Source organism: Cuculus canorus, chromosome 26 (assembly GCF_017976375.1).
Source record: "Cuculus canorus isolate bCucCan1 chromosome 26, bCucCan1.pri, whole genome shotgun sequence".
NCBI classification, from domain to species: domain Eukaryota; kingdom Metazoa; phylum Chordata; class Aves; order Cuculiformes; family Cuculidae; genus Cuculus; species Cuculus canorus.
The window spans coordinates 6867924-6893763 of NC_071426.1; the positions used below are offsets into that span (position 1 = coordinate 6867924).

The window sequence follows — 25840 nt, forward strand, 5'->3', positions numbered from 1 at the left end:
AGGTGAAATGCTGGTATTTTGGCACAGGGCCAGGTGGAGCTTGCAGCTTCCTAACGAGAAAGCTTTTAATGAGGCAAAGCTGAGCCCTGGATGGGAATCACTGTGTGTTTTCACAACAGGTCATGGTGCCCAGGCTTGTGCTTCAGGGAGGGAAGCCAAGGCAGGGATAATTGGATAAGTAATTAGCGCTTGGGCTAATTATTTGAGTCTAACGAGGGAGGGAGGTCTGGGCAGAAAAGCAGCTGGAGGCAGAAATGAGCTGGCAGCGATGGGGGAGCCAGGGTCTGGACATGGAGGGCCTTTGGTGGGGGACAAGGCCAAATGCCGGGTCCTGCACTTGGGGCACAACAACCCTATGCAGCGCTACAGACTGGGGGAAGAATGGCTGGAGAGCTGCACAGAAGAAAAGGACCTGGGGGTGATGGTCGACAGCCGACTGAACATGAGCCAGCAGTGTGCCCAGGTGGCCAAGAAGGCCAATGGCATCTTGGCTTGTATCAGAAATGGGGTCACCAGCAGGTCCAGGAAGGTTATTCTCCCTCTGTACTCAGCACTGGTGAGACCGCACCTTGAATACTGTGTTCAGTTCTGGACCCCTCACCACAAGAAGGATGTTGAGGCTCTGGAGCGTGTCCAGAGAAGAGCAACAAAGCTGGTGAAGGGGCTGGAGAACAAGTCTTATGAGGAGCGGCTGAGAGAGCTGGGGTTGTTTAGCCTGGAGAAGAGGAGGCTGAGGGGAGACCTTATTACTCTCTACAACTACCTGAAAGGAGGTTGTGGAGAGGAGGGAGCTGGGCTCTTCTCCCAAGTGACAGAGGACAGGACAAGAGGGAATGGCCTGAAGCTCCGTCAGGGGAGGTTCAGGTTGGATATCAGAAAAAAATTCTTCACAGTAAGAGTCATTGGGCACTGGAACAGCTGCCCAGGGAGGTGGTTGAGTCACCTTCCCTGGAGGTGTTTAAGGAACGGGTGGATGAAGTGCTTAGGGACATGGTTTAGGGAGTGTTAGGAATGGTTGGACTCGATGATCCAGTGGGTCCTTTCCAACCTTGTGATTCTGTGATTTGGGGACACTGAGGGCATCCAGGATGTGGGGACTAGAGATAATGGAGGTTTGGTGACACCAGGGACGCGTGGACGTGACAGCTACGGGGATGAGGGGACCTTGGGAATGCAGGGGCCAGGCATGCAGGGACAGTGGGGCTTGGAGATATGAAGGACATGGGGACAGCAGGGATGTGAGGATTATGGAGATAGCAGGTGTTGGGTACACCAGGGACACGTGTACATGGTGGCTGCAGGGATACAGGGACAAGGGGATCTTGGGGATGCAGGGACACTAGAGTTTGGAGACTTGAGGGACCTGGACATTTGGGTGGTTTGGGGACATGGAGACACTAGGGACATCCAAGGTACGGGGACTGTGGAGATGGTAGGGGTGGGGGACACCAAGGACATGTGGGCATGGTGGCTGCAGGGATACTGGGATTAGGGGACCTCGGGGATGCAGGGGCTTGGGGACATGAGGGACCCAGGGCTGGGAGCTGTTTAGGGCCATGGGGACAGCGGGGCTGTGGGGACACTGGGGACCCAGTGATGGTCGTTGCCGCAGGCCCGGATTCCCAGTCACGTTGGGCCTGGATGCTCATGTGAGGACCAGGGCTCCTCGGTCACCTTGCACCCATGGGTGCTGCCACAGCCTCTGTGGACATTGCAGGACAGTGGCAGTGCCCCGCGGGGCAGAGGCCGCTTGTGGAATGGGTGGCCCCGCAGGATGCTGGGTGGAGTGGCATCATACAAGGGTGCTGGGGACATATTCCTGCCACAGCCCTGCCCTGTGTGTCCCCTCCTGGTCCCTGGCATCACACCCAGAGCAGGGAGACACCGGGTTCAGCACTGACGCTTTATTTGCCAGTGCTCAGGCACAGGATGGATGAGAGATGCGTGGGCATGGGGACCCTGGGGGACAGAGGGGGACATGGTGTGGAAATGAGGAGGGACAGAGGCAGCGTGGGCATGGGGACTGTGTGAGCATTAGGTCAGCGTGGGCATGGGGACAGTGTGAGCATTAGGACAGCGTGGGCACAGGGCCAGCACAGGTATGGCACAGGTATGGGGACAGCATGAGCACAGGTTTGTGGGCTTGAGGGGAAAGACAGTGATGGTGACGGATGGCACGGGAAGGGGAGTGACACGGGCGTGGAATGGGGATGGCATGGGTGACACAACGATAAGGATGGCAGGGGATGGGGGTGACACAGGGATGGGGGTGGCAGGGAAGAGCTGAGCAGGCACGGGCGAAGGCAGGGAGGTGACAAGCCGGCATGAACCCGGTGCTACGCTGTGCCAGGCGCTGGCCCTGTGGGCACCTTCTCTCTCACTTCCAGCTGGTGAAGAACTGCTTGAAGAGGGGTGTCTCGCGGCCCTGGGGCAGGATCTCCACCTGCCAGGACAGGGACGGGCAGGGGACAGGGACAGAGATGGGGTGACATCGCCTGTGCCAGCCCTGGGCACCACTTGGCGCCTGCACACACCTGTGTCTGGGGCGAGTGTCCCATGCGGGCGATCACCTCCTCAGCCACCTTCAGGGCCGCCTGGTGCTCCTGCTCATTGGCCTTGTGCCCTGCGGATGGGGACATCAGGGCCACAGCAGGGCTGGCCCCTGGCCCCATGCCTTCTGCTGTCCCTCTCCCCGGGCACCTTTCCAGACGTAGACTTTGCCACCGGTTCCGTTGTCCAGCACGAAGCAGTCGTCGGAGCAGAGCAGGTTCTGGCTGAAGGGGCTGCTCACAGCCACCTGGCTAAGGTCCATGTGCCCCGTGGCGTCCGACACCTGCACGTGGCCAGGACGTCACCATGGGGCCACCACGGAGTCCCTCAGCTGTGCGCAGCCCCGTGTCCCCCTGCACAGCCACTGCAGCATGTCCCATCCATGCGCAGCCCCAGGGCCACCGTGGTGTCCTGTGGTGAACTTGCCTTGTAGAGGAGAGCTGCCCCTGCATTCCTCTGGTCGGCAACGATGTCCTCCTCAGGGCTGCCCTCCTGCAAGGTGGGCTTGGGGCCCAGAACCTGCCGGGTGAAGAAATTTGGGCTGTCACAGAGCCACCCCATGGGGACACTCATGTCCCCTCTACTCCCAGCAACGGCATCGGGGCCCTGGTGCACCTCGAGCATCTCAGATGGCTCCTCGCCGTCCACCACGATCTCCAGGCGAGCCTTTCCAGCCCGCTCGCTGTCCCGGATGGCTGCAGCCAGCTCCTGTGCCCTGCTGCGTTCCAGCACGTTGCACCTGACCCCGCACCAGACAAAGAGGGTCCGGGGACAGGGAGAGGAACAGCAGTGATGGAGCCATCCCATGGTGGTCCCCAAGCCACCTCGCCTAGGTTGAGGATGAAGCAGTCACTGGGGTTGAAGCTGGCCCAGGGAGATGCCCCGATGGGGAAACAAACACCCCAACAGATGGATGCTGCAATAGATGGACGGACAGACGGACACCCAAGTGGACAAATGGATGCCCCAATGGATGGATGGACACCCAGATGGGCAGAAGTCAAACACATCTATGGACAGGGGGATGACCCAACTGATGGATGGGCATCTCAAGAGACAGGCATCCAAGGACAGACAGATGCCCCAGTAGACAGATGACCACCCGGAAGGAAAGACGGACAACCCACTGGACTGATACTCAGAAGGACGGATGGACATCCCAGCAGATAGAGATCCAGAAAACCTGGCAGCCACCCCTATGGATGGATGGATGCTTCACCAGGCAGATGGACACTCCAACAGATGGACAGCCAGAAGGACAAAGAGCCAACCCTATGGATGAGCAGATGCCCCAGTGACCAGAGGTCAGTTGGACACCCAGAAGAACATCAGCCAGCTCTTTGGATGGGCAGATGCCCCACTGACCAGAAAGACATCCCAACGAACTGGTGGACACCCCAGAGGACAAACGGACACCCAGAAGAACACATTGTGCTTTTACCCTACATCGGGCAAGAAGAGTTAGGGGCCAAGGAGAGGGACAGCAATGACAGAGCCACCTGATGGCCTCCACCCACCTCCCCTACCTCCCCCAGGTCAAGAATGAAGCAGTCGCCAGTGTTGAAGCTGGCCCAGCTCAGGTTCTGCTCGGTCGCCTGGATGTTCTTCTTGCCCTTCACCTGGTAGAGTTTGCGCACGGGGCTGGCGCTGGCACTGGGGCGGATGGGCTTGAAGGCCGAGTCCACGCCACCATCCTGCCGGCACAGGGGTGCTGAGTGCCCAGTGGGGGTCACCAACACCCAAGAAGGGTGCTGAGCACCCAGTGAGGGCTCCCAGCACCCATCAGGGATGCTCAGCACCCAGTGGGGGTCACCAACACCCAACAGGGATGCAGAGTGCTTGGTGGGTGCCCAGCACCCAACGGGGATGACAAGCACCCAGAATGGATGCTGAGCACCCAATGGGGATGCTGAGCACCTAAAGGTGATATTGAGCACCCAAAAGGGGTGCTGAGCACATGGTAGAGGCATTGACAATGCAGCAAAGGTGCTAAACACCCATTGTGGATGTTGAGAACCCAGAGGGAATGCTGAGAACCAACCAGGGAGGCTGAGCACCTCCTAGGGACACCCAGCACCCAGTTGGGATCCCACATGCCCAGTGGGGAATAAGCAGAGTGGTGTGGACACAGAGCTCGGTGGGGATGCTGAGCACCAGGAACACCCACCAGGGCTGCCCACCACCCATACCTGGTAGGTGACGCCGTGTGGGAAGTACTCCATGAAGACGTCAGACTCGTTGCCCTGCACCTCACGGTGCGTGATGGGGTGCTCGCCCAGCAGAATGTTAAGTTGGGTGGAGAGGAGGGCGCAGGCACCCTGCTCGTCCCGCGAGGAATCCCGGCCTGTGGCAGAGCCAGTGCTGAGCACCTTGGTCCCACCACCACCACCAATGTCCCCACCACATGTGCCCCTCCTACCCATTGCTCACCCAGCCAGAGGTGGAGGTGGGCGCGCTCCTCTGGTCCGTTGTGCAGCACCAAGTAGGCGTCCCCGGAGAAGAAAGTGCCCCACGATGCCTTGGGGACCTCCACTGGCTGAAGCTTCTCCACCCGCCAGATGTGCAGCCCCGGGAGGGTGGCAGAGGGGCCAAACGGGGAACTGCTGCCGGGCAAGGGTGGCATAAGCTGGAGGGGTTGAGGGGGTGGAGGGGTGGGGAGCGGGGTGGTACCTTTTGGGGAGCGTGGTGTACATGGTGCCAGGGAGGTGGTGACGGGTGGGTGGATGGACCTGCGGATGGAGGGACACCATGAGATGGAGAGCACAGGAACTGGGGAGCCTGGAGGGCAAAGGGCACCCCAACAGGGAGATGGACATCCTGATGGGGAGACAGACATCAGAAAGGATGGACAGATGCCCCAACAGACACCCAGAAGGACAGATGGACACCCAGAAGGATGGACAAACACCTGGAAGGACAGGTAGACAAGCTAATGGCCACCCAGAAAGAGGGACAAACACCCTGATGGACAGATGGACACCCAAAAAGATGGGCTCATGCCCCAGCAGACACCCAGAAGGATGGGTAGACACCTTGATGGACAGATGGACATCCAGAAGGACAGACACACAGAAGAACAGGTAGACACCCTGATGGCCACATAAACACCCAGAGGATGGACAGACACCCAAACAGAAACTCAGAAGGACAAGTGGACACCCCAAAGGACAGATAGACACCCTGAAGGATGGGCAGAAGCCCCAGCAGACACCCAGAAGGAAAAATAGACACCATGATGGAAAGGTAGACACCCCTACGGACAGACAGACACCTCTGTGGGCAAGTGGACACCTCCAGGGACAGACAGACACCCCAACAGCCAGAGGTACCCCAATATCCATCTGGAGACTCGGCAGGATAGATGGACACCCCTACAGACAGATAGGCACCTCATGGAGAGGTGGACACCCCTACGGACAGACACCCTGGCAGACAGACAGACAGCCCAGTGGGTGTGAAGCCCCTCAGGACAGACAGATGGACACTCCCAGAGGCACCGGCCCTGCGATGGACAGACAGACACCCCAATGGACAGACAGACAGCAGGGAGGACAGATGGACACCACCATGGACAGACCCAACCACCCACCTCCCCCATAGACAAACAGCCCCACAGACAGATGGACGGACACCCCCGAGAGCTGCGGGCTGCAGCAGGACAGACGGACGGACACATGGGCAGGACAGATGGACACCTCGACAGGACAGACGGGCACCCCAGCAGGACAGACAGACGCCCCAACAGCCACGGGGCACCCGGAAGGCGGCAGTGACTCAGGTGCAGGAAAAGGGTGGAGACGAGGGGGGTGGAGAGCGTGGGTGCAGGGAGGGCCATGGGATTGAGGGGCACCCAGCGGCGGGACTGCAGCTGGGAACCCCCCTGAACCCCTCCTGGGACCTACAGCTTTGGGACCCCCGACTCTGTGACTCCCCCACACACACACAACTTGCTGCCCCCCTCCCACCTTGCTGGGAGCCCATCTATGAACCCCCAGGACCCCCCCTCACCCTCCTAGGATACCCCCCCCCGGCTGGGACACCCCCTCACCGCTGGGAACGCCCCCCCCCACACACACACATATACACCCCTGGGACCCCCCCTCCTTGCTGGGACCCCCTCTCTGCTGTGACCCCCCCCCTTGCTGTGACCCCCCACCCCTGGGACACCTTCACTACTGGCCCCCCCCACTTGCTGGAACCTCCCACTGCTGAGAACCCCCACCCCCCTAGGACCCCCCAGTCAACTGGGACACTCCCTCACCTCCTCCAGTATGCCCCCACGTTGCTGGGACCCCCCTACCCCTAAGATGCCCCTGGCTTGCTGGGACCACCCCATCACCCCCCCACTGCTGGGACGCCCCCCCCCTTGCTAGGACCCCCCACTGCTGAGAACCCCCACCACACTTCTCTAGAACCACCCCCCCACACTCCACTGGGACACCTCCCCCCCCCCCAGGAAGTCCTCCCCACCTCGCTGGGACCCTCCCCAGGAACGTCCTCAGTGCTGACCCTCTCCCCCCCGGGACCCCCCGACTGCTGAGATCCTCTCCCACCCCTAGGATGCCCTGGCTGTGCTGGGACACCCCCCCACGTACACACTCTGGGGGAAGGACTGTACTGGGAGCTGTACTGGAGGCTGTACTGGGGGAAAGGGCTGTACTGGGAGCTGTACTGGAGGCTGTACTGGGAAGGGAGGGCTGTACTGGGAGCTGTACTGGAGGCTGTACTGGGAAGGGAGGGCTGCACTGGGAGGCACTGTACTGGGAGCTGTGACTGGGGAGGGGTGAGGCTGTACTGGGAGCAGCACTGGGGGGAGGGACTGTACTGGGATTTGTACTGGAGACTATACTTGGAGCGCGTGGCTGTACTGGGGACTGTGCTGGTGGCTATACTGGGGGAAAGGACTGTACAGGGAGCTGAAATGGAGGGTATACTGGGAAGGGGGGGCTGCACTGGGAGGGCACTGTACAGGTGGAGCCGTAATTTGAGGGGAGGCTGTACTGGGAGGCTATAGTGGGACTGGAGGGCTGTTCTGAGGGAGCCACGATATGGGGGTGTGCTGTACTGGAGCTGTAACTGGAGGCTATACTGGGAGTGGGAGGCTGTACTGGGTAGAGGGAACTAGGAGGGGGCTCTGCTGGGAGGGCACTGTACTGGGGAAGCCATAACTGGGTGGAGAAGGCTGTACTGGGGGCTACACTGGGAAAGGAGAGCTGTACTTGGGAGGGGGAACTGGGAGGGGGGCTGCACTGGGAGGCACTGTATTGGGGGAGCCATAAGCAGGGTGGGGCAGGCTGTACTGGGAGTAGCGTTGGAGGGGAGGCCTGCGGCCGAGGCTAACTGGGAGGCACTGGGCTGGGTGCCCCCCGTAGCATTGCTGGGCTGTGACTCATGCCATGCGTGTAATGAGCTTGTGCGGCCTCAGCCCCGGCGCCAGGGAGGCCCAGGGAGCCTGGGGGACCCGCACCCGGCCTGGGGGCACGCGTGGGACGAGCATGTGCATGTCCTGTGCGTGTCCTGTGTACAGGGTCGGACAGGCTGTGTGAGGAGCGCATGCAGTGTCTCGTGTGTGTCCCACGTGCGCTTTTGCCTGTGCTGTGTCCCATGAGAACTGTGTCTGTGCTGTCCCACATGTGTGTCCTGTGCGTAGGGCATGGTCTGCGCACATGGTACCACCTCGCGTGCAGTGCATCCCGTGGGCTCCGTGTGCGGCGCGTGGCAGGAAGGCTGTGGGCAGTCACACACTTGTGTGTGGGGTTTCATGCAGTGCATGTCCCATGTGTAGTGTGTGCATAGTGTGTCCTGTGGGCTGTGTCCCATGTGCGGTGTGTGTCCCATGTGCTGTGTCTCTGCGTGTGCAGCGTGTCATTGTGCCACTCTGCGATGGCGGGGTTCCCTTGGGCTGCGTGTGCGGTGCGTGTGCAGTGCGTGTGCGGTGTGGGGTGAAGGTGTCTGTGCCGTGTGCGTGGGGGCTCACCCATGCCTGTATGAGGCTGCAGGCTGTGACCATGGGCTCCGTGTGCCCCAGCCCGGTGCGTGCGCACACACAGTGCCCGTGCCCTGCAATCCAGATCCATATGGAGATCCCAGCCAGTGAGGGTCCCTGTGCCGTGCCGGTGCCTCATTTCTGTGCATTCCCATTGCCTGTGTTGGTGCCAGTTCCATTGCCATTGGTGGTGTTGGTACTGGTTCCATTGCCATTCCCATTGCCAGTACTGGTTCCATTGCCATTGCTGTAACTGGTGCTGGTTCCATTCTCATTGCTGGTTCCACTCCCGGTCCTGGTTCCCATAGACTGTCCTGGTTCCATTCTCATTCTCAGTGCTGGTACCAGTTCCAATTCCAATCCCATTCCCGGTTTCATTCCCATTCCTTGTTCCAAACCCATTGCCATTCCTTGTTCCAATCCCATTCCCATTCTCTGTTCCAATGCCGTTCCCGTTCCTGATTCCGTTCCCATTCCCGGTTCCATTCCCATTCCCAGTTCCATTCCCATTCCCAGTTCCATTCCAATTCCCTGTTCCATTCCCATTCCCATTCCCGGTTCCATTCCCTGTTCCAATCCCGTTCCCATTCCTGATTCCGTTCCCATTCCCGGTTCCATTCCTATTCCTGATTCCCATTCCCATTCCCTGTTCCAATCCCGTTCCCATTCCTGGTTCCGTTCCCATTCCCAGTGGTGGTGCCGGTTCCAATTCCATCCCCATTCCCGGTCCTGGTCCCATTCCCATTCTCTGTTGCCTTCCCCTTCCCCGCTCCCACCCCCTCCCTCCCTCCCGCCCCGCCCCCGCCGCCCCCCCCCCCCCCCCCCCGGTGCCGCGTGTCCCCGTGTCCCCGCGCCGCGGTCCCCGCCTGTCCCGGCGATGCGGCCGCCGCACCCCTCGATGCTGCCGCTGCTGCTGCCGCTGCTGCTGCCGCTGCTGCCGCCCGGGGCTCCGGCCGCGCCGCCCGCCCTCACCGACGCCGAGATCGAAGCCTTCCTGCGGGGCTTCCTCGGCACCGGCGACGGCAGCGAAGCGGACACCGACCTGGGCTTCGGCACCGGCACCGACCCGGGCTTTGGCATCGACCCGCGGTTTGGCACCGGCACCGGCCCGGGCACCGGCACCGACCCCGGTAAGCGAGTGTCACCGGTCCCGAGCGGCCCTCCGCCATCCCGTCCCCGCTCACCCTCCCCCGCCTTCCCCAGGGTCCCCGGAGCGGGTGAAGGAGCCCCAAAAAGCCAAGAAGGGGAAGAAAGAGAAACCTCCCAAACCCACCAAGAAGCCCAAGGAGAGAGCGCGGGGCTCCAAGAAGGACAAGGACAAGGACAAGGACCGGGGTAAGGACAAGCCCCCCAAGACGCCCAAGGAGAAGCCCCCAAAAGGCTCGGAGAAGCCCCCAAAAGGCTCCAAAAAGCCCAAGGAGAAGCCCCCCAAGGAGAAGCCCCCCAAGAAACCCTCTGGCAAGAAGCCACTAGAGCCCCCAACCACCCCCCCGGAGTCCCCCACCATCCCACTGTCACCGTGGGGTGAGGAAGAGGATGTGGGGACACCCCACTTCCCAGAGCGGCCATCGCCCTATGAGGAGGAGGAAGATGGAGGTGGGCAAGGTGAGTCTTGGGGGCCCTGTCCCGCTGGGGGAGGATTGGCACACTGGGGTGGCACCCCATGTCCTGCCCGACTCCCTGGTGGCACCCCAGGGCTGCATGGACTTTGTCCCCCATGGGGTCCCCAGAGGGGTTACCCCCTCTGCCCCACCTCCCTTCCTCCAACTGAGATTTTCTTTCGGTGCGGGGCTGCTAGGAGGGTGTTGGGGTGGCCGCCGCCAACCCCTCATTTGTGTTCCCTGTCCCTAGGGGACCTGGAGGAGCCGAGCAAGCCCTGGGAGGACTGGCACCCCAAGCCCCAGCCTGGTGAGTGTCCTGGCCCCCGGCCACCTCCCTATGTCCCGAGGCCAGCTCCCTGTTCCCCAGGGCCACCTCCCCACTCCCCAGTTCCGCATCCCTGCGCCCTGGGGTCATGTCTCTGTTCCCAAGTGCCATGCCCTGCTCCCTGGAGTTGCCCCTCTGCACCTCAGCGCCACCTCCCTGCTCCCCCGTGCCACCTCCCTGCACCCCAGTTCCATCCCTCTACAACCCAAGGCCACCTCCGTGCTCACATATGCCACATCCCCGCTCCCCAGTTCCACCTCCCTGCACCCCAGTGCCACCCCCTGCTCCCTGGGGTCACCTCCCTGCACCCCAATGTCACATCTCTATTCCCAAGTGCCACCTCCCTGCCCCCGGTGCCCCTTCCCCATGTCTCCCCTCCCCACAGAGGTCCCAGAACCACCAACACTGGACTACAACGAGCAGCTGGAGCGGGAGGACTACGAGGACTGTAAGGTTTGGGGACACGGGTGGGGGACACTGCTGGGGTCCCCCTCTACCCCTCTGCCTTGCCCTCCAAAGCCACTGTCACCCTCTCTGTCCCCAGTTGAGTACATCCGGCAGCAGCAGAAACCCCGCAAGCCCCCAAGCAGGAAGAAACCTGACAGGGTTTGGCCCCAGCCCGAGGAACCATGTGAGTGGAGGGACAGGGGGACAATGGGGGGCTGGCACTGCTCGGGGTGGGGTGAGGGGATGGGCCCCAACCTTGGAGACCTGGGGGAGCATCAGTTTGGGGCAGCCTCGAGCTGGGGTGGGCATAAGGAGCTTCTTGGTGGCAACAGGGATCTTGTGGGGATTTAGAGGGATCCTGTGAGGAGCTGGGGACCCCACTGGGGCACAGGAACACCATGGGGGCACAGGGGACCCCACTGGGACATGGAGACCCCATAGGAGCACGATGACCCCATGGGGAAATAGTGGATCCCATAGGGGCACACTGACTCCATGGGGGACCCCACGGGGCAAGGGGACCCCTTAGGGACACGCTGACTCCCTGGGGACCCCTTAGGGATCCCTTCAGGGCACACTGACCCTAGAGGGGCATCTTGACATCTTGGGGACATAGGGGACCCGACAGGGGCACACTGACCCCACGGGGGACCCCACAGAGATATGGGGACACAGGGGGCCGCATAGGAGCATAGGGGCACACTGACCCCCATGGCCCCACACGGCCCCTCGACCCCCAGTGCTGCCAGAGGTGTCCCTGCCACAGCCTGTCCCATCACCTGTCCTGGTGACTGAAGGGGACTACGAGGAGCCCTTCGAGCACCCCAACTACGATGATCGTGAGTGACAAGTTGGGGGGGGGAGGGGACACACACAGAGCACCGCCGCCGCCCCCCCCCCCTCGGCACTGGCACCCATCTGTCGCCCTCCAGTGCCCACTGGGCTCCAAGTGGGGGCACTCCCTGTCCACTCCTGGCCATAAATGCGTGCCCCCGTGTCCCCTGTACACCCCCTGCCCTAAAGGCGTGCCCCCTGCCCCCCCTCAGTCCCAAAGGGGTGCCCTGGTCCCCCCTGCCCCTTAGCCCTAAAGGGGGCTCCCAGCTCCCCCCCACCCCCCTCTTGCCCTAAAGGGGTCTCAGCCCCCCTGTGTCCCCCCAGTGGAATACGGGCTGCCCCCCCCGCCGAAGCCCAGGAAGCACCCAGACAAAGGGGACGAGATGGAGACAGACGAGGAGAAACTCAAACCCTGTGAGAGGCGAGGGCCCGGTGCGGGGGGGGGGGGGGGGGGGGGGGGGGGGGTGGGGGGAAGGACATTCATGGGGTGGGTGGGACGTCCTGGGGTATGTGGGACATCCTGGGGTATGTGGGACATCCATGGAGTGGGTGGGACTTCCATGAGGTATATGGGACATCCGTGGTGTGTGTGGGACATCCATGGGACGGGTGGGACATCCATGGGGCGGGTGCCAGCACCCCAGTAGCTGCTCTCCCATCTCAGGGAAGCCCAAGAAAGGTGGCAGCAGCAAAGAGGAAGAGGAGGACCCTTGGGCCGAGGAGAAGACCCGGGACCGCAAAGGTGGGTGCACCTCCCCTAGACCCGCTGGCTCTGCCCCCCTGGCTCTACCCTTCCCCCCTTCCGCCCCCCCACTGTGCCCCCTTTTCTAGGGAAACCCAAAAAAACAGGAGGGAAGAAGTGGGATCCAGATGAGGACGAGTGGGCCCCTCCAGAGGAGAAGACAAGTGAGTGTCCCTGTTCCTGGGGGGACAAAGGAAGTCCCTGCTGGGTGGGGGGGGGTGCCCATCATCTCCCCCCTCCATCTTCCAGGATGTCCCCCCATCGGCCTGGAGTCCCACCGCATCGAGGATGATCAGATCCTGGCCTCCTCCATGCTGCGCCATGGGCTGGGTGCCCAGCGCGGGCGCCTCAACATGCAGGTGAGGGTTGACCATCCCACCACGCTGGTAGACCTCCATCTATGTCCCCATCCCTCTTGTGCCATCACCCCTAACCATGTCCCCCCCACTGTCCCCCACCTCAGGCAGGCACCAACGAGGACGATTTCTTCGACGGGGCTTGGTGCGCCGAGGATGACAGCCGAGCACACTGGATAGAGGTGGACACGCGCCGGACCACCAAGTTCACTGGTGTCATCACCCAGGGCCGGGACTCCCAGATCCAGTACGGGGATGAGCAGGAGGAGACATGGGGTGGGGGAGTAGCTTGGGGACCCCCTTTCCCAAGGCCACGTTGGACGGGGCTTGGAGCAACCGGTGGGAGGTGTCTCTGTCCACTGCAAGGGTTGGACCTGATTGAGCCGTGAGGTCCCTTCTGACCCAACCCATTCCATGGTTCCATGATTCTGCCAACCTTTCCCCTTCCTCCCGCAGCGAGGACTTTGTCACCAGCTTCTACGTGGGCTTCAGCAACGACAGCCAGAACTGGGTGATGTACAGCAACGGCTATGAGGAAATGGTACGAGACCCTAAACCAGGCCTGTGGGGTTGGGGACAGGGACAATGGGGACTCTCTGCCCCACTCACTTACATCTTGCCCCCTTCGGTAGAAGTTTTACGGCAATGTGGACAAGGACACGCCGGTGTTGACAGAGTTCCCTGAGCCAATGGCAGCCCGTTACATCCGCATCTATCCCCAGACGTGGAACGGCAGCCTCTGCATGCGCCTCGAGGTGCTGGGCTGCCCCCTCTCCAGTAAGAGCCACCCCAAAGCACCAGCTGGGAGGGTTGAGGTGGGGGTGGCAGCTCCCTGGCCCCTCCCCCCACCATGTCCCTGTCCCCTCCGCAGCCGTCAGCAGCTACTACGCCCAGCAGAATGAGGTGACTTCCACCGACAACCTGGACTTCCGCCATCACTCCTACAAGGACATGAGGCAGGTGAGGACTTCTGTGGTGGTGGTGTGAGATCCTCTGTGGGGTGGGATCTTCCTTGGGTGGGATTGTTCATGAGGGGTGAGTTCCTCCATTGCGGTTGGGCTTAGACCCCCGAGTTCTGCTCCTCACTACCCGCCTCCACTGATAACCTGTACTTCCACCACCTCTCCTACAAGGACATGAGGCAGGTGAGGACTTGTGTGGTGGTGGAGTGGGATCCTCCATGGAGTTGGATCATCCATGAGGGGTGGGATCCTCCATGGGGGAGTGTGCTTAGGTCCCAAAGTTCTGCCCCTCATCACCCACCCTTACTCCTACAAGGACATGAAGCAGGTGAGGGCTTGTGCGCTGGTGGAGTAGGATCCTCCATGGGGTGGAATCTTCCTTGGTGTGGGATCCTCCATGGGGAGTGGGCTCAGACCCTCATCATCCTCCCCTCTGTGCCTGCAGCTGATGAAGGTGGTGAACGAGGAGTGTCCCACCATCACACGCATCTACAACATTGGCAAGAGCTCACGGGGGCTGAAGATCTACGCCATGGAGATCTCAGACAACCCGGGCGAGCATGAGACGGGTGAGGAAGGGGTGGTTGGGTCCACTGGCATGGGCAGAGCTGCCGGGAGCACTGACCTTGCCTGTGCCACTGCCTGCAGGTGAGCCCGAGTTCCGGTACACGGCGGGGCTGCATGGCAACGAGGTGCTGGGCCGGGAGCTGCTTCTCCTGCTGATGCAGTTCCTGTGCAAGGAGTACCAGGATGGGAACCCCCGCGTGCGGAGCCTGGTGACCGAGACCCGCATCCACCTTGTGCCTTCCCTCAACCCTGATGGCTATGAGCTGGCCCGTGAGGCGGTAAGGCTGTGGTGGGGCAGGGGATGGAGTGGTGGAGTGGAATAGGACAGGATAGGATGGTGGAGCAGGCGATGAGATGGTGGGATGGTATGATGGAGCAGAAGATGGAATGGTGGGATAGCATGGTGGAGCTGGAGATAAGATGGGATGTCAGGGTAGTGGGATGGGATGGCAGAGCAAGGGATGGGATGATGGGGCAGGAGGATGGGACAGTGGGACAGCAGGACAGGAGGTGGGATGGGGGACAGGTTGTGGGATGGGACAGTGGGCAGAGGATGGGATGGCAGCACATGGGAGGCAGCCCCTCTGCTCACTGCTGCCCGCAGGGATCCGAGCTGGGCAACTGGGCTCTGGGCCACTGGACAGAGGAGGGCTACGACCTCTTTGAGAACTTCCCTGACTTGGCATCAGCACTGTGGGCAGCTGAGGAAAGGAAGCTAGTGCCCCAGAAGTTCCCCAACCACCACATCCCTGTCCCGGAGCACTACTTAGCTGAGGATGCCACGGTGAGCCACGGCACTGGGCATGGCAGTATGGTGGTGGGAAGGTGACGTCTCATGCCGCTGCACCCCTTGGCAGGTGGCGGTGGAGACACGAGCTATCATGGCATGGATGGACAAGAACCCCTTCGTGCTTGGAGCCAACCTACAGGGTGGGGAGAAGCTGGTGTCCTACCCCTTTGACACAGCCCGGCCCATCAGTGAGACACCGTCAGCCGCTCCTCGCCCACCAGACGACTATGAAGACGACAACCCCGAGTTGCAGGAGACACCCGACCATGCCATCTTCCGCTGGCTCGCCATCTCCTACGCCTCAGCCCACCTCACCATGACCGAGACCTTCCGCGGGGGCTGCCACACACAGGACATGACCAATGCCATGGGCATCGTGCAGGGGGCCAAGTGGCACCCCCGGGCTGGCAGTAAGTGGGTGCCACACCATACGGTGTCAGCCTGCCTGCCCCACACTCCCTCCAGCCCAAAGTGGGAGCGAGCAGTGGGGTTGGCGCTTTATTGTTTGTCTTGCAGGCATGAATGACTTCAGCTACCTGCATACCAACTGCCTAGAGCTCTCCATCTACCTGGGCTGCGACAAGTTCCCCCACGAGAGTGAGCTCCAGCAGGAGTGGGAGAACAACAAGGAGTCACTGCTGACCTTCATGGAACAGGTAGGTGCCGGCATGTACCAGGCAAGACACCAGGAGCTGCCCTGCTGGCCCCACACAGCTCCTCTCGGCCCCTTCCCTTGCATAGGTCCATCGGGGTATCAAGGGCATGGTGACAGACCAGCAGGGAGACCCCATCGCCAATGCCACTATTGTTGTGGGGGGCATCAACCACAACATCCAGACAGGTAGGGTGTAGGGTAGGCTGCTGGAAAGGGTGTTGGTAGCACTGTGGTGCCTCCGTTCACAGCCCACTGCCTCCCCTCGATGTCCGCAGCCAGCGGCGGGGACTATTGGCGCATCCTGAACCCGGGCGAGTACCGTGTCTCGGCTCGGGCTGAGGGCTACAACCCCAGCGTCAAGACCTGCAATGTCTTCTACGACATCGGAGCCACCCAATGCAACTTTGTCCTCTCACGTTCCAACTGGAAACGCATCCGGGAGATCATGGCTATGAACGGGAACCGGCCCATCCGCCGCATCATACCTGGCCGCCCCATGACACCCCGCGAACGCATGCGCCTGCGTATGCGCCTCCGGCATCGCATGCGGCTCAGGCAGCAGATGAGGCTGCGGCGTCTCAACGCCACCACGGTTGCCAGTGGCCCCATGGCGCCACTGACCACCACAGCCTTGCCATTCCCCTTCAGCAGCACTGCCTACGCACCCTGGAGCCAAGAGCCACCCACAGCCGGCACCTGGGAGATGGAGACCGAAACTGAGGTGGTGACTGAGCTGGTGACAGAGACGGAGGCCTGGGAGCTAGGGACAGGGACTGCACAGCCCTTCACCACAGCCGAGACCTACACCGTGAACTTTGGGGACTAAAAAATGCATGTCTCTTCGCTTCTGCCTTGAGCCAGGGCTGGATGCTTGTGGCCAGTTTGGTTTTGCCTGCCACAGGCTCCGGCATCCGCTTCCAAAGTCTTCCTCGAGCCACAAGCAGCCCGCTCCGGGTGGGCTCCAGCTCCTCACCCATGCTGCTTCCTAGGACTGCAGGGCACGTCATGCCAATGCTCGCCCCGAAGGCCAAGTGGCTGCTGGGCTCTGGAGACAGGCAGGAAAGGTCTGGGCAGTGCCAGCACTTGCCTGGCAAGGGAGGGGGCAAAGCAGGACCCAGTCCTCACCTCATCCCCGTCTCCCGGCACACCAGGGTTGGCAGGGGTGGTCCTGCTCTCCAGGGCAGGGCCCACATGGAGGCAGACGCAGCCCCTGTCATCTCCACACAAGTTTTTGTTACACAAATAAATCAAGTTATATTGGTATGAGCATCTCCTCTCCTGTGCACCAGCAGCTCTGTGCTGGGAGGAGATGAGGACGACAGAAAAAAAGAGATGAGCACCAGGACCCTCTGAGGGGCCAGAGATTTACTGAGTCCATGCCCTGTCTGCTCAATCAGTGCCCGACCTCCATGTCCCCATCCTCATCCTCAGCGCCGAAGCCAGAGAAGCTGATGGGCTGGCACCTGAGGTCATGCAGGTTGATGAGGCAGGCGGTCTGCGTGGTGCTGAAGGCAGGCACCGTCACCAGCAGGACCTGCTGCCCATCCTCTCCTGCAAAGACAGCCGGGCACCAGGTGGACAAGGCTCTAGCCAGCACCTCGGCATGGGGTCTGAGCCCTGAGTGAGGGTCTGGGGGTGCTGCTGGCTGCAGGACTCACCTTTGAGCAGCTTGGACTGGAAGCGGGGAGCGTTGCCACAGAAGTAGACGTGGGGGCAGTCGGTGAGGATGAAAGGATCTGATTTGTAAAAGGGGTAGCAACCTGGAAGGGATGGAAATGAGGATGGGAACCTGCACCTGCATCCCTTTGGAGGGCAAATGTCCCCTAGCCTCAGTGGCCACCCCAGCCCTCACTTTACCCAGTGTGTCTGGGGCTGTGGGGCTGATGTGTCCTGCCAGCAGCGTCCACTCCAGGATCTCCAGGTAGTCATCCATGCTGCTGTATTTGAAGATATCACTGATGTTTTGCCCCGAGGTCCCCAAAAACCTACACCATTTTGGAGGACAGAAAGAGAGATTCAGTTGCCTGCACTTACTGTGACTTGCCCTGCGATCCCAGGCCACCAGCAGTTGTCACGGAGCTGGTGGCACCTCAGGCTTCTTTACCTGACACCATCAATGTCAGCCTGGTAGGGATTGGTGACCAGGTGGAGAGTAGAGTAGGTGCTGGCGAGCGGCAGCATGCAGTGATGCAGCGGCTGCTGGGGCAGCGTGTAGTTGGTGGGGTCAAACTCACCAGGCATCACGTCCACAGGCACAGAGGTCTGTGGGAAGAGTGGGAATCATTGAGGATGGCCAAACTGCCCTCCTTGGAAGGGGCTTGGAGCAAAGCCCTGGCTGGAGCTTGCTGCTGGCTCTGCCTTGCTCCCCAATTTGGCTCCTGCCACTTCCCCGCAGGAAGCCCTGCTTGGCATCACTGCAAAGACCAGATGCTGGCAGAGGGATCTGAAGCTGGGCTGTGCACTGCCTTCCCTGCTCACTGTGTTCCTGTAAAGCACCATATGCTGCGCGCAAAGGAAAGTTAGGGGCCAGGAAAGGGGCGTTTGCCACTCTGCACCCTGAGGCTGCTGGCAGAGCACTTGTTTTCTGGCTCAGGAGTCAGGCTCTCTCCTCGAGAAGTGACCCAACTCCCTGGCCAACCCTATCCCACTCCAAACACTCACACAAAGCTGCAGCAGGATCTCATCCAGCATCTTCACGGCCTCCACGCTCGCTGCCTGGGTCTTCTTGGTCAAGTACTTGGCCTGAGTCAGTGGGGAGACAGCGATGGAACAACCCCATCCCCACTCCAATCTGACCCTTCCCACCTCCACCCAACTCCCTGGGACCCAAAGAACATCGCTGACGCTGAAGCCCCCTTCCCCACCATACCTTGTTGATGGTGTCTCGGCTCTGTGTGTTCTGGCTGAGCAGGTTCCCTGCCAGGATGACACGGGAGATCTGTGCGGCACAGCCCTGCTCGCCCTCAGCGCCCAGCTGCCCCGTCACCACGTCCACCAGCAGCTGCGTGCTCAGCAGGGACTTGCCGCTCCCGCTGCCCAGCCCCAGCCCCGACACCAGCAGGATGAACCTACGGAAGAGGCTCAGGAACCACATGTACTCCCTAACCGCACTGAGGGGCTTCGGAAAGCCAGGACTGGGGAATGCGAGTCCCCATCTGTGGTCTCTCTTGGCACCAGGCACCTGCTCCAATGGGCACAACAGGAGCTGAGCACATACTCCAATGGCAGCGAAGCAATCATCCCCCTGGACTCAGCACTGGTGAGGCTGCACCTCAAATCCTGTGTTCAGTTCTGGGCCCCTCACTCCAAGAAAGACCTTGAGGGGCTGGAGCGCATCCAGAGAAGGGAACGGAGCTAGGGAAGGGGCTGGAGCCCAGGGTTTCTGGGAGCAGCTGAGGAACCTGGGGCTGTTTAGCCTGGGGGAGGCTGAGGGGAGACCTCATCGCTCTCTGCAGCAACCAGAAAGGAGATTGTGATGAGGTGGGTGCTGGGCTCTGCTCCCAAGTAACAAGGGATGGGACGAGAGGAAATGGTCTCAAGTTGCACCAGGGGAGGTTTAGATTGGATATTAGGAAAAAATTTCTTTCCTGGCAGAGTGGTGAAGCCCTGGACCAGGCTGCCCAGGGCAGTGGTAGAGTCTCCATCCCTGGAGGGGTTCAAAAAGTGTTTAGATGCGGCACTTTGGGCCATGGTTTTGCAGGTATTGTGCGGCTGGGCTGATGGTTAGACTGGATGAGCTGAGAGCTCTTTTCCAACGTCAACAATTTGATTCGATTCTACTCAGTTCTGTTGTACGCTACTCTTAACATTCCCATCACTCGGGCATGCAGCAGGGGACATGGTGTCAGTGCCACTCCTGTCACTGTGGACACTCACCGGTCCGAGCTGGGGCCTTTCCAGGGCAGCGACTGGGGCAGGCTGGAAAAGCAGTGATCCTCCACCAGGAACTTGCCGTCATCCTGCTCAGAGCCATACACAGCAAAGATGGTCCCTATGGCAGAGAGCGGGCAGTCAGCTTCCAGCCAGGGCCTGCGAGGTGGCTCCCACCAAGGAGCCCATCATCCCCTACCTGTCACCAGCCTCTGCACCTCGATGGCTCCTTCCAGCTTGATCCGCTGCAGTTCATCCTCCAGGATGAGCTCGTCGGAGGGGTGGATGTACTTGGGCATGGGCGGCTGAGGCACCAGGTTGTGCTGGGGCAGGACAGGGCAGGTTGTGATGCTGCCCCAAAGGGCCCTTTCCCGCCCCAGACAAACCCCGCTCATGGAAACCACGGGTGCATGACTCACAAGCACCGCCAGCATGGCCAACACCCCCGCTGCCCCTTTGAAGGCGGTGCTTTGGAGGCCCCGGCAGTTCTTTCCAGCTGCACGCCACCCAGACGAGCTGGTTTCACTTAATGCTTCCCTGCAGTGCCCCAGCGAAACAAACACAAGCATGGCTCCCCAGCCAAGGAGGAAGCGTCTCAGCCAGGCAGTGGGAGACGGCACAATGGCTCGCCTTGGGAAACATGTTTGCAATCAGTGCCATGGCAAGCAGTCTGCCGCCTTTGAACCCTGCCTGTCAGGCACGGCAATAACCTCATGCCGTGACAACCAGGCTCCAAACTTCCCAACAATCCTCCCTGTGAGCTGGCTGGAAGAAGGACCCCTGGCACTGCACGGTGGAGCTTCCCTGGATGCTCCCCTTATCGTTCCAAACCCCAGGAGGGAAACAAGGTTTGTTTGGCCAACCCCACTGGATACAAACCCTCCAAGGGCAGGAAAAGCAATATCAAGCAGGCACATATGTGATGCACACTGGCACAAAGCAGTGGCACCAACAGCATCTAGGGACGAGGCAGGCACAGGGAAGATTATACACCAACTCCCCAGGTCAAAGCCCTGGCAGCTCCCACTTCCTCAACCACAGTGCGCAGGAGGGAAGCAATGGGAAGCCGGATGAGGTCCCGATTCCTGTTGGCACAGCCCCCAGAGCCATGGGAAGGCAGAAAGGGGGGTCCACAGGAGGGCATGTCCCCATTGTTACCTCCTCGCTGATCTCCTGCAGGATGGAAGGCTGCAGCTGCATGGCCTTGAAGAGTGTTCCCACCACACAGCACTTCTCACCTGCCTGCAGCTCACAGAGCTTCCTCAGCACCACGTCATTTCCTGCGGAGAGAAACAGAGCTCAGCTGGCATTGGGGATGGCCACAATTTCTTCACAGAAAGGGTTCTCAAGCACTGGAACAGCTGCCCAGGAAGATGGTGGAGTCACCAAACCTGAAGGTGTTTAAAAGGCAGGTAGATGAAGGATCTGGTTTAGTAATGGACAGGTATGGTTGGAGTTCATGATCTCAAAGGTCTTTTCCAACTAATGATTCTACAATTCTACAGCAGCATGTAAGCAAAGTTGCCAGGCTGTACAAATCTCTGTTTCTACGATTCCATGAGGAGAGGCTCAAAACCAGCTGAAATGGTCTGCAAGAGGCAGTGAGGGAATGTTGCAAAGCCTCTTGCTTTTCATCGAGGCACGGAGCCGAATCCGCATGTGTAAGCCAGATGGGGCCAATGGAGCGGACAGGAGAGCCAGCACAGCCTGCAGGCATTTCCTCTGCATTGAAGGGGAGGAAAGCTGGGTCATGCTGGGGTCTGGGGGACCCACAGCTCCCAGCCACCACCCATGAGAGCATGGATTGCTCGCGTTGGGCCCACAGTTCCAGCTGTGCCCGGGAACAGAGAGTGCATGAGTCCAGGATTGTCCCACCTGCGCACAGAGCTGACGCTCTCGCTCTTGGGCATGAGGGGTTGGTGTTCCTGGTCCCCATCCAGGAGATGACACAAACATCCTGCTTAGGTTTGACAAGCAGGAGAGAGGGTTCCCTGTTCCAAAACCAGACCTCTGTCTCTGCACAGGCCAGATCCTGCTGGAAGCCAGGATCCTCACTACAGCCGGGCGTTTGGAAAGATACCGGCATGAAGACAGGCTGCTGGGGAGGGACGCGGCTTCCTCTTGCCTGCTCCCTCTTCCTCCACCATGGCCGATGATTTTGGTGCCCATGCTCAGAGCCCCTCTTGGGAGGGAGCTGAGCCTCCATAGGAGCTGTGGCCACACACAGTGACTGAACTGTTCTCCACAAGAGAAAAACCCCTGGCCTCCAGGGCCAGTTTTGAGGTGGGAGATACCTGGAAGGCATGAACGAGTCGCTAGGCTTTAGCCAGGCATCTGCAGGGAGCCAGGCTAGCCAACATGTGCTTCAGGAGGTGCCAAGAGCACTGCAGCTCTGCAGGTGCCAAGAGCTCAGCAACTTCATTGGTTTTGTGGCTGGGGAGCATCTGCAGGCAGCAGAACCCACATTGCCCTCCCCACAAGCCAAGCTCAAGGCTTCTCACCTCACACATGAGGACTCAGAGATGCTTCAGGCCCCTCTTTTAGAAGTCTGTAGGACTTCTATTTCCCGTTTAAACCAAGCCCCGAAGCCCATCCATCCCAAGCCTCGGGTCAGGCTCCTCTCCCACAAGAGTGCTGCCAAAGCCCATGCTCGGCTGCGAGCTCCTCTCTGGCTGCAGGCGGTGGGGGGGAAATGTTTCCCAAATTCTCCCCGCACTCATCACGTGCCTCCTGAATGTGACTTCCACCCGGTGGAAAGCACCCCCGCTGCAAACACAGGCGCCCGGGGCTCGACAGAGCTAGGAACACGGGTTCATCAATTCCAAGAATGCAAACACTCCGAGTTCAGGAAAAACAACCCATTTTTAGTTTCTTATTCTTGGCTCTAAACCCCCAAAACGCGTCTGTTCAGGGGGAGGGGGCCTGCATGTTTAGATTTAGCCTGCAGGCACTTCTCACTCTGAGACAAACCCCAGGAATCTCATCCCATTGCATGATGCTGGGAAGCAGAGCTTTGTGAAACCACTGGTTCCAAGCACTCTCAGCAAAACCCATGCTGCCAATGGGCAAGATCTGCTGTGGAACTGGCACAGCCCGATGCAGGCTTTGCTTCCCAGCACAGCCCACGAGGACGGAGAGAGAAAGGAAAACAAGCAGCCAGCTCCAAAATCTCCCTAGAAGGGCAAAGCTGAAAGCCTGGATGGCTTGCGGGAGGATGGAAATTGGATAAAAGGCTGTGGTCAGGCTCACAGAACCATGCGCCGGAGCTTGCCAGAAGGGTCTGGCAATGGTGAGGCAGTCACTTCACTGTTACACCTTCAGATGGAAACTACTGTGCGAGGATGCCACTTGGTAACTGCTAACCCGGCAAGGAAATGGCCACCCCCTGCTGCCATCCACCCTGTTTCCTGGTGCCCAGCGCTCACCCGGCAAACCTCGTGTTGCGCTCCAGCACCCAGCAGCGAGAGGAAGCTCTGACCTGGACTGGGGAGAAAATGCCAAGGCTCTTCCCACACAGCTGCTCTAAAGGGGAGTTTAGGAATGCTGAGGGGATGCTCTGGGCTGGGCTGGACACTGGCTGGCAGAGAAACCGACACCAAACCCCAACACAATGGGTTATTTGCACTGTGGGGTGACCCCAGAGCCCCAGGGTGGCCCCACACCCTGTGGTGACCCCAAGACACTCATATGTCCCCAGATCCTGGGCTGTCCCCAAATGATCAAGGATGGTCCCACACACTGAAGTGGCTCCAGGACCCTGAGGTGTCCCCATGGCCTAGGATGGCCCTAGATGCTCACGGTGGCCCCAAGATCCTGTGGTGACCCTAGATTCTGGGGTGGTCCTGTGGCCCAGGATGGTCTCAGCGACCTGGGGTGCCTCCATGGCCTGGGGTGGCCCCAGACACCCAAGATGTCCCATTCCATGGAGTGGCCCCAGGGATGACTCCAACAGCCTGAGGGGGGCTCAGATCCTGGGGTGCCCCCAGACTCTCAAGGGGACCCCAGAACCCTGGGGTGCACCCACACCCCCAGGGGGACACCAGCACCCTGAGGCGTCCCCACAATCACAGAGGGGCCCCAATATACTGGAATGGTCCAGACATCAGAAGGACTCCAGCACCTTGGGGTGTTCCCAGACCCCCAGAGGGACCCAAGCACCCTCAGGTGCCCCCACAACCCTAGGTGGTCCCCAACACCATGGGGTACCCCCAGACCCTTGAGGGACCCGTTAATGTGTATCTAAGCTTAGGATCTGATGCCAAAACACCATGGAAGAGCTTCCAGTGGGCACCATGCCTGTTGCCAATGAGGGGGTCGATTCCCCAAAGCAACTCACCCCACTTTTGTCGTGCCCGCTCCTCCAGGATGGGCCGCATCTGGATGAGGCGCGCGGCGTAGATGTGAGCGTACTGGCGGCTGAAGCTGCGCTCTGCCAGGCGGAACGGCTGGGAGCAATCAGTGTACGCTGAAACCGGCACCCTGGCAAAGGTGGAGGCCTCGGACGAGGGGGGAGCCAGGAGAGCCTGCGCTGTGGGCGCCGCCGGCTCCCAGAACATGGTGGGCCTCAGGAAGGGGGTGCTGGAAAGCAAATGGGATAATTAAGGTTCCTGGCTAATTAAGGATCTCAGCACAACCCCAAATCCAGCACATTCCACTCCCACTAGATGCTCCAAATCCCTCCCCGCTGGCACCTCGACCCTGACGGACCCCAAGCCCCCCAAACACAAACCTAGACCCCCCCTAGCGCCCCCTATTCTTTCCTCTTCTCTTAGCACGCCCAAACTCATCCTGGTGTCAAACCCCAGGACCCCCCTTCCCCCAAATTGTACCCCAGTATCAGGACACTCAAAGCCCCCCCTAAATTCACCCTGGCCACTGGACCCCCCAGGACTACCCCGAATGACCATCAGACCCCGCCAGAACCCCCCACAAATGCAACATGGCTACCAACCCCTCCCTGAATGCCCCTTCCCCCCCACAAATGCACCATGGCTACCAACCCCTCCCTGAATGCCCCTTCAAAGGCACCCTGGCACCAAGTGTCCTGCACAGCTCCTAAAACCCCTTGGCACCAGCCCCCTTTCCCAGGACACCCCTCAAACACCCTCTTGGCACCAGGAGCCCTCCTGAGGGCACCACAGGATCCTGAGCCCCCAGGACCCACACCCAAACCAGGGTTCCCCCAGGACCCACAAAGAAAGTAAAGAGGAGCCCCTGCTCCCCCCTCCCCCTGGGCCATGTCCCCCAAAAGGCACTACACACCCCCCTCACGACCCCCCCCCAAAGACCTCCTGGCACAAAGAGCCCCCCGAGCACAACACAGGCACTCCCCCAATGTCCCAGGACCCCTCCCAAGTAGTGCCCCCCTCCATGACCCACCCAGAAGGCCCAGGAGTCCCCCTGGGAGCCTCCTCCATGACGAGCCACCCCCGTCAGGACTTCCCAAACCCCTCCTGGCACCAGGTTCTCCCCCAGCTCTCTCACCCTCACAGGAGTCCATGTAGACACCACCCCTCCCCCAGGGACCCCTAGGATCCACTCAGAAGGCCAAGGGGTCCCCCTGGGAGCTTCCCATAGCCAGAACCCCCAAACGGCACCTGCACCCCCCATCAGGGCCCCCCAAACCCCTGCTGGCACCAAGTTCCCCTCCAGCCCTCTCACCGTCCCAGGAGCCCGCCCCGCCCAGGGACACCCTAGGACCCACCCAGAAGGCCCGGGGGTCCCCCTGGGAGCCCCCCATGGCCAGGGCCCCCCAAGAGAACCCCTTCAAGCCTCTCCTGGCACCAGGACTCCCCACAAGGAGGGTCCCCCAGGACCCACACAGAAGGCCCGGGGGTCCCCCTGGGAGCTCCCCCCACGGCCAGGGCACCAGCCCGTCCACCCCCGTAAGGGCCCCCCAGCGGGTCGCGTACAGGGTCACAGGTCAGGGGTGAGAAGCTCGGGCCCAGTGCGCCGAGCCACCATGGCGGAACGGAGGTAAAGGCGCGAATCCTGCCGAGACAGGAACTATAGCTATCGCGCGCCGGAAGTGACGTCATGGCGTCATGTTCCCGGGGCAACAGTGGGGCACGAGGGGCGTGGGCAGCTGGGCAGCGGGCGTGGGCAGCTGTGAACGGGGCGGGGCCATAGAGCGTTAGGGGCGGGGCTATCTGGAA

General features: G+C 60.8%; 3 protein-coding genes across 5 annotated transcripts; 1 reads left to right on the forward strand and 2 right to left on the reverse strand.

Annotated features, from left to right (window-relative positions):
* Nucleotides 1–90: 90 nt before the first annotated feature.
* On the reverse strand, nucleotides 91–9292 carry CAPG (capping actin protein, gelsolin like). Its single transcript, XM_009569670.2, has 10 exons — nucleotides 8528–9292; nucleotides 5221–5279; nucleotides 4981–5153; nucleotides 4740–4894; nucleotides 4078–4244; nucleotides 3166–3316; nucleotides 2977–3069; nucleotides 2701–2833; nucleotides 2535–2623; nucleotides 91–2443 (listed from the first exon to the last, which is right to left on the reverse strand). Exons 1-10 carry the CDS (start codon nucleotides 8558–8560, stop codon nucleotides 2378–2380), a joined length of 1119 nt encoding a protein of 372 aa, XP_009567965.2. The 5' UTR covers nucleotides 8561–9292; the 3' UTR covers nucleotides 91–2377.
* A 71-nt stretch (nucleotides 9293–9363) lies between these two features.
* Nucleotides 9364–17045, forward strand: AEBP1 (AE binding protein 1). Of its 3 annotated transcripts, XM_054049620.1 has the most exons (21): nucleotides 9364–9666; nucleotides 9740–10141; nucleotides 10388–10444; nucleotides 10848–10910; nucleotides 11007–11093; nucleotides 11650–11748; nucleotides 12068–12157; nucleotides 12408–12485; nucleotides 12575–12649; nucleotides 12735–12844; nucleotides 12949–13088; nucleotides 13298–13382; nucleotides 13474–13618; nucleotides 13713–13801; nucleotides 14249–14372; nucleotides 14452–14648; nucleotides 14975–15154; nucleotides 15228–15570; nucleotides 15677–15816; nucleotides 15902–16001; nucleotides 16091–17045. In XM_054049620.1, the coding sequence occupies exons 1-21, from the start codon at nucleotides 9414–9416 to the stop codon at nucleotides 16639–16641; spliced, it is 3408 nt and encodes a 1135-aa protein (XP_053905595.1). In that variant the 5' UTR covers nucleotides 9364–9413; the 3' UTR covers nucleotides 16642–17045. The 3 variants fall into 3 exon arrangements, with proteins under 3 accessions (XP_053905595.1, XP_053905596.1, XP_053905597.1); XM_054049621.1 differs by lacking the exon at nucleotides 14975–15154; XM_054049622.1 differs by lacking the exon at nucleotides 15902–16001 and having other exon boundaries at nucleotides 16064–16257.
* Nucleotides 17046–17065: 20 nt separating this feature from the next.
* POLD2 (DNA polymerase delta 2, accessory subunit) lies at nucleotides 17066–25729 on the reverse strand. Its single transcript, XM_009569669.2, has 11 exons — nucleotides 25598–25729; nucleotides 24022–24263; nucleotides 20844–20965; nucleotides 19885–20008; nucleotides 19692–19806; nucleotides 18685–18883; nucleotides 18477–18557; nucleotides 17920–18077; nucleotides 17673–17800; nucleotides 17474–17575; nucleotides 17066–17366 (listed from the first exon to the last, which is right to left on the reverse strand). Exons 2-11 carry the CDS (start codon nucleotides 24239–24241, stop codon nucleotides 17209–17211), a joined length of 1407 nt encoding a protein of 468 aa, XP_009567964.1. The 5' UTR covers nucleotides 24242–24263; nucleotides 25598–25729; the 3' UTR covers nucleotides 17066–17208.
* Nucleotides 25730–25840: the final 111 nt, after the last annotated feature.

Excerpts from the sequence above, each read along its gene's own strand:
- CAPG (XM_009569670.2), bottom strand. The coding sequence starts at position 8,560 with ATGGTCACAGCCTGCAGCCTCATACAGGCATGG. Across the intron at positions 5,154-5,220 it reads TACACCACGCTCCCCAAAAG|CAGTTCCCCGTTTGGCCCCT; the intron begins GTACCACCCCGC and ends CTTGCCCGGCAG. Across the intron at positions 4,895-4,980 it reads CCACCTCCACCTCTGGCTGG|GCCGGGATTCCTCGCGGGAC; the intron begins GTGAGCAATGGG and ends GCTCTGCCACAG.
- AEBP1 (XM_054049620.1), top strand. The coding sequence starts at position 9,414 with ATGCGGCCGCCGCACCCCTCGATGCTGCCGCTGCTGCTGCCGCTGCTG. Across the intron at positions 13,802-14,248 it reads CCTACAAGGACATGAGGCAG|CTGATGAAGGTGGTGAACGA; the intron begins GTGAGGACTTCT and ends CTGTGCCTGCAG. Across the intron at positions 16,002-16,090 it reads CAACCACAACATCCAGACAG|CCAGCGGCGGGGACTATTGG; the intron begins GTAGGGTGTAGG and ends CGATGTCCGCAG.
- POLD2 (XM_009569669.2), bottom strand. The coding sequence starts at position 24,241 with ATGTTCTGGGAGCCGGCGGCGCCCACAGCGCAGGCTCTCCTGGCTCCC. Across the intron at positions 20,966-24,021 it reads GCGGGCACGACAAAAGTGGG|GAAATGACGTGGTGCTGAGG; the intron begins GTGAGTTGCTTT and ends TTCTCTCCGCAG. Across the intron at positions 17,576-17,672 it reads CACAGCCCCAGACACACTGG|GTTGCTACCCCTTTTACAAA; the intron begins GTAAAGTGAGGG and ends CATCCCTTCCAG.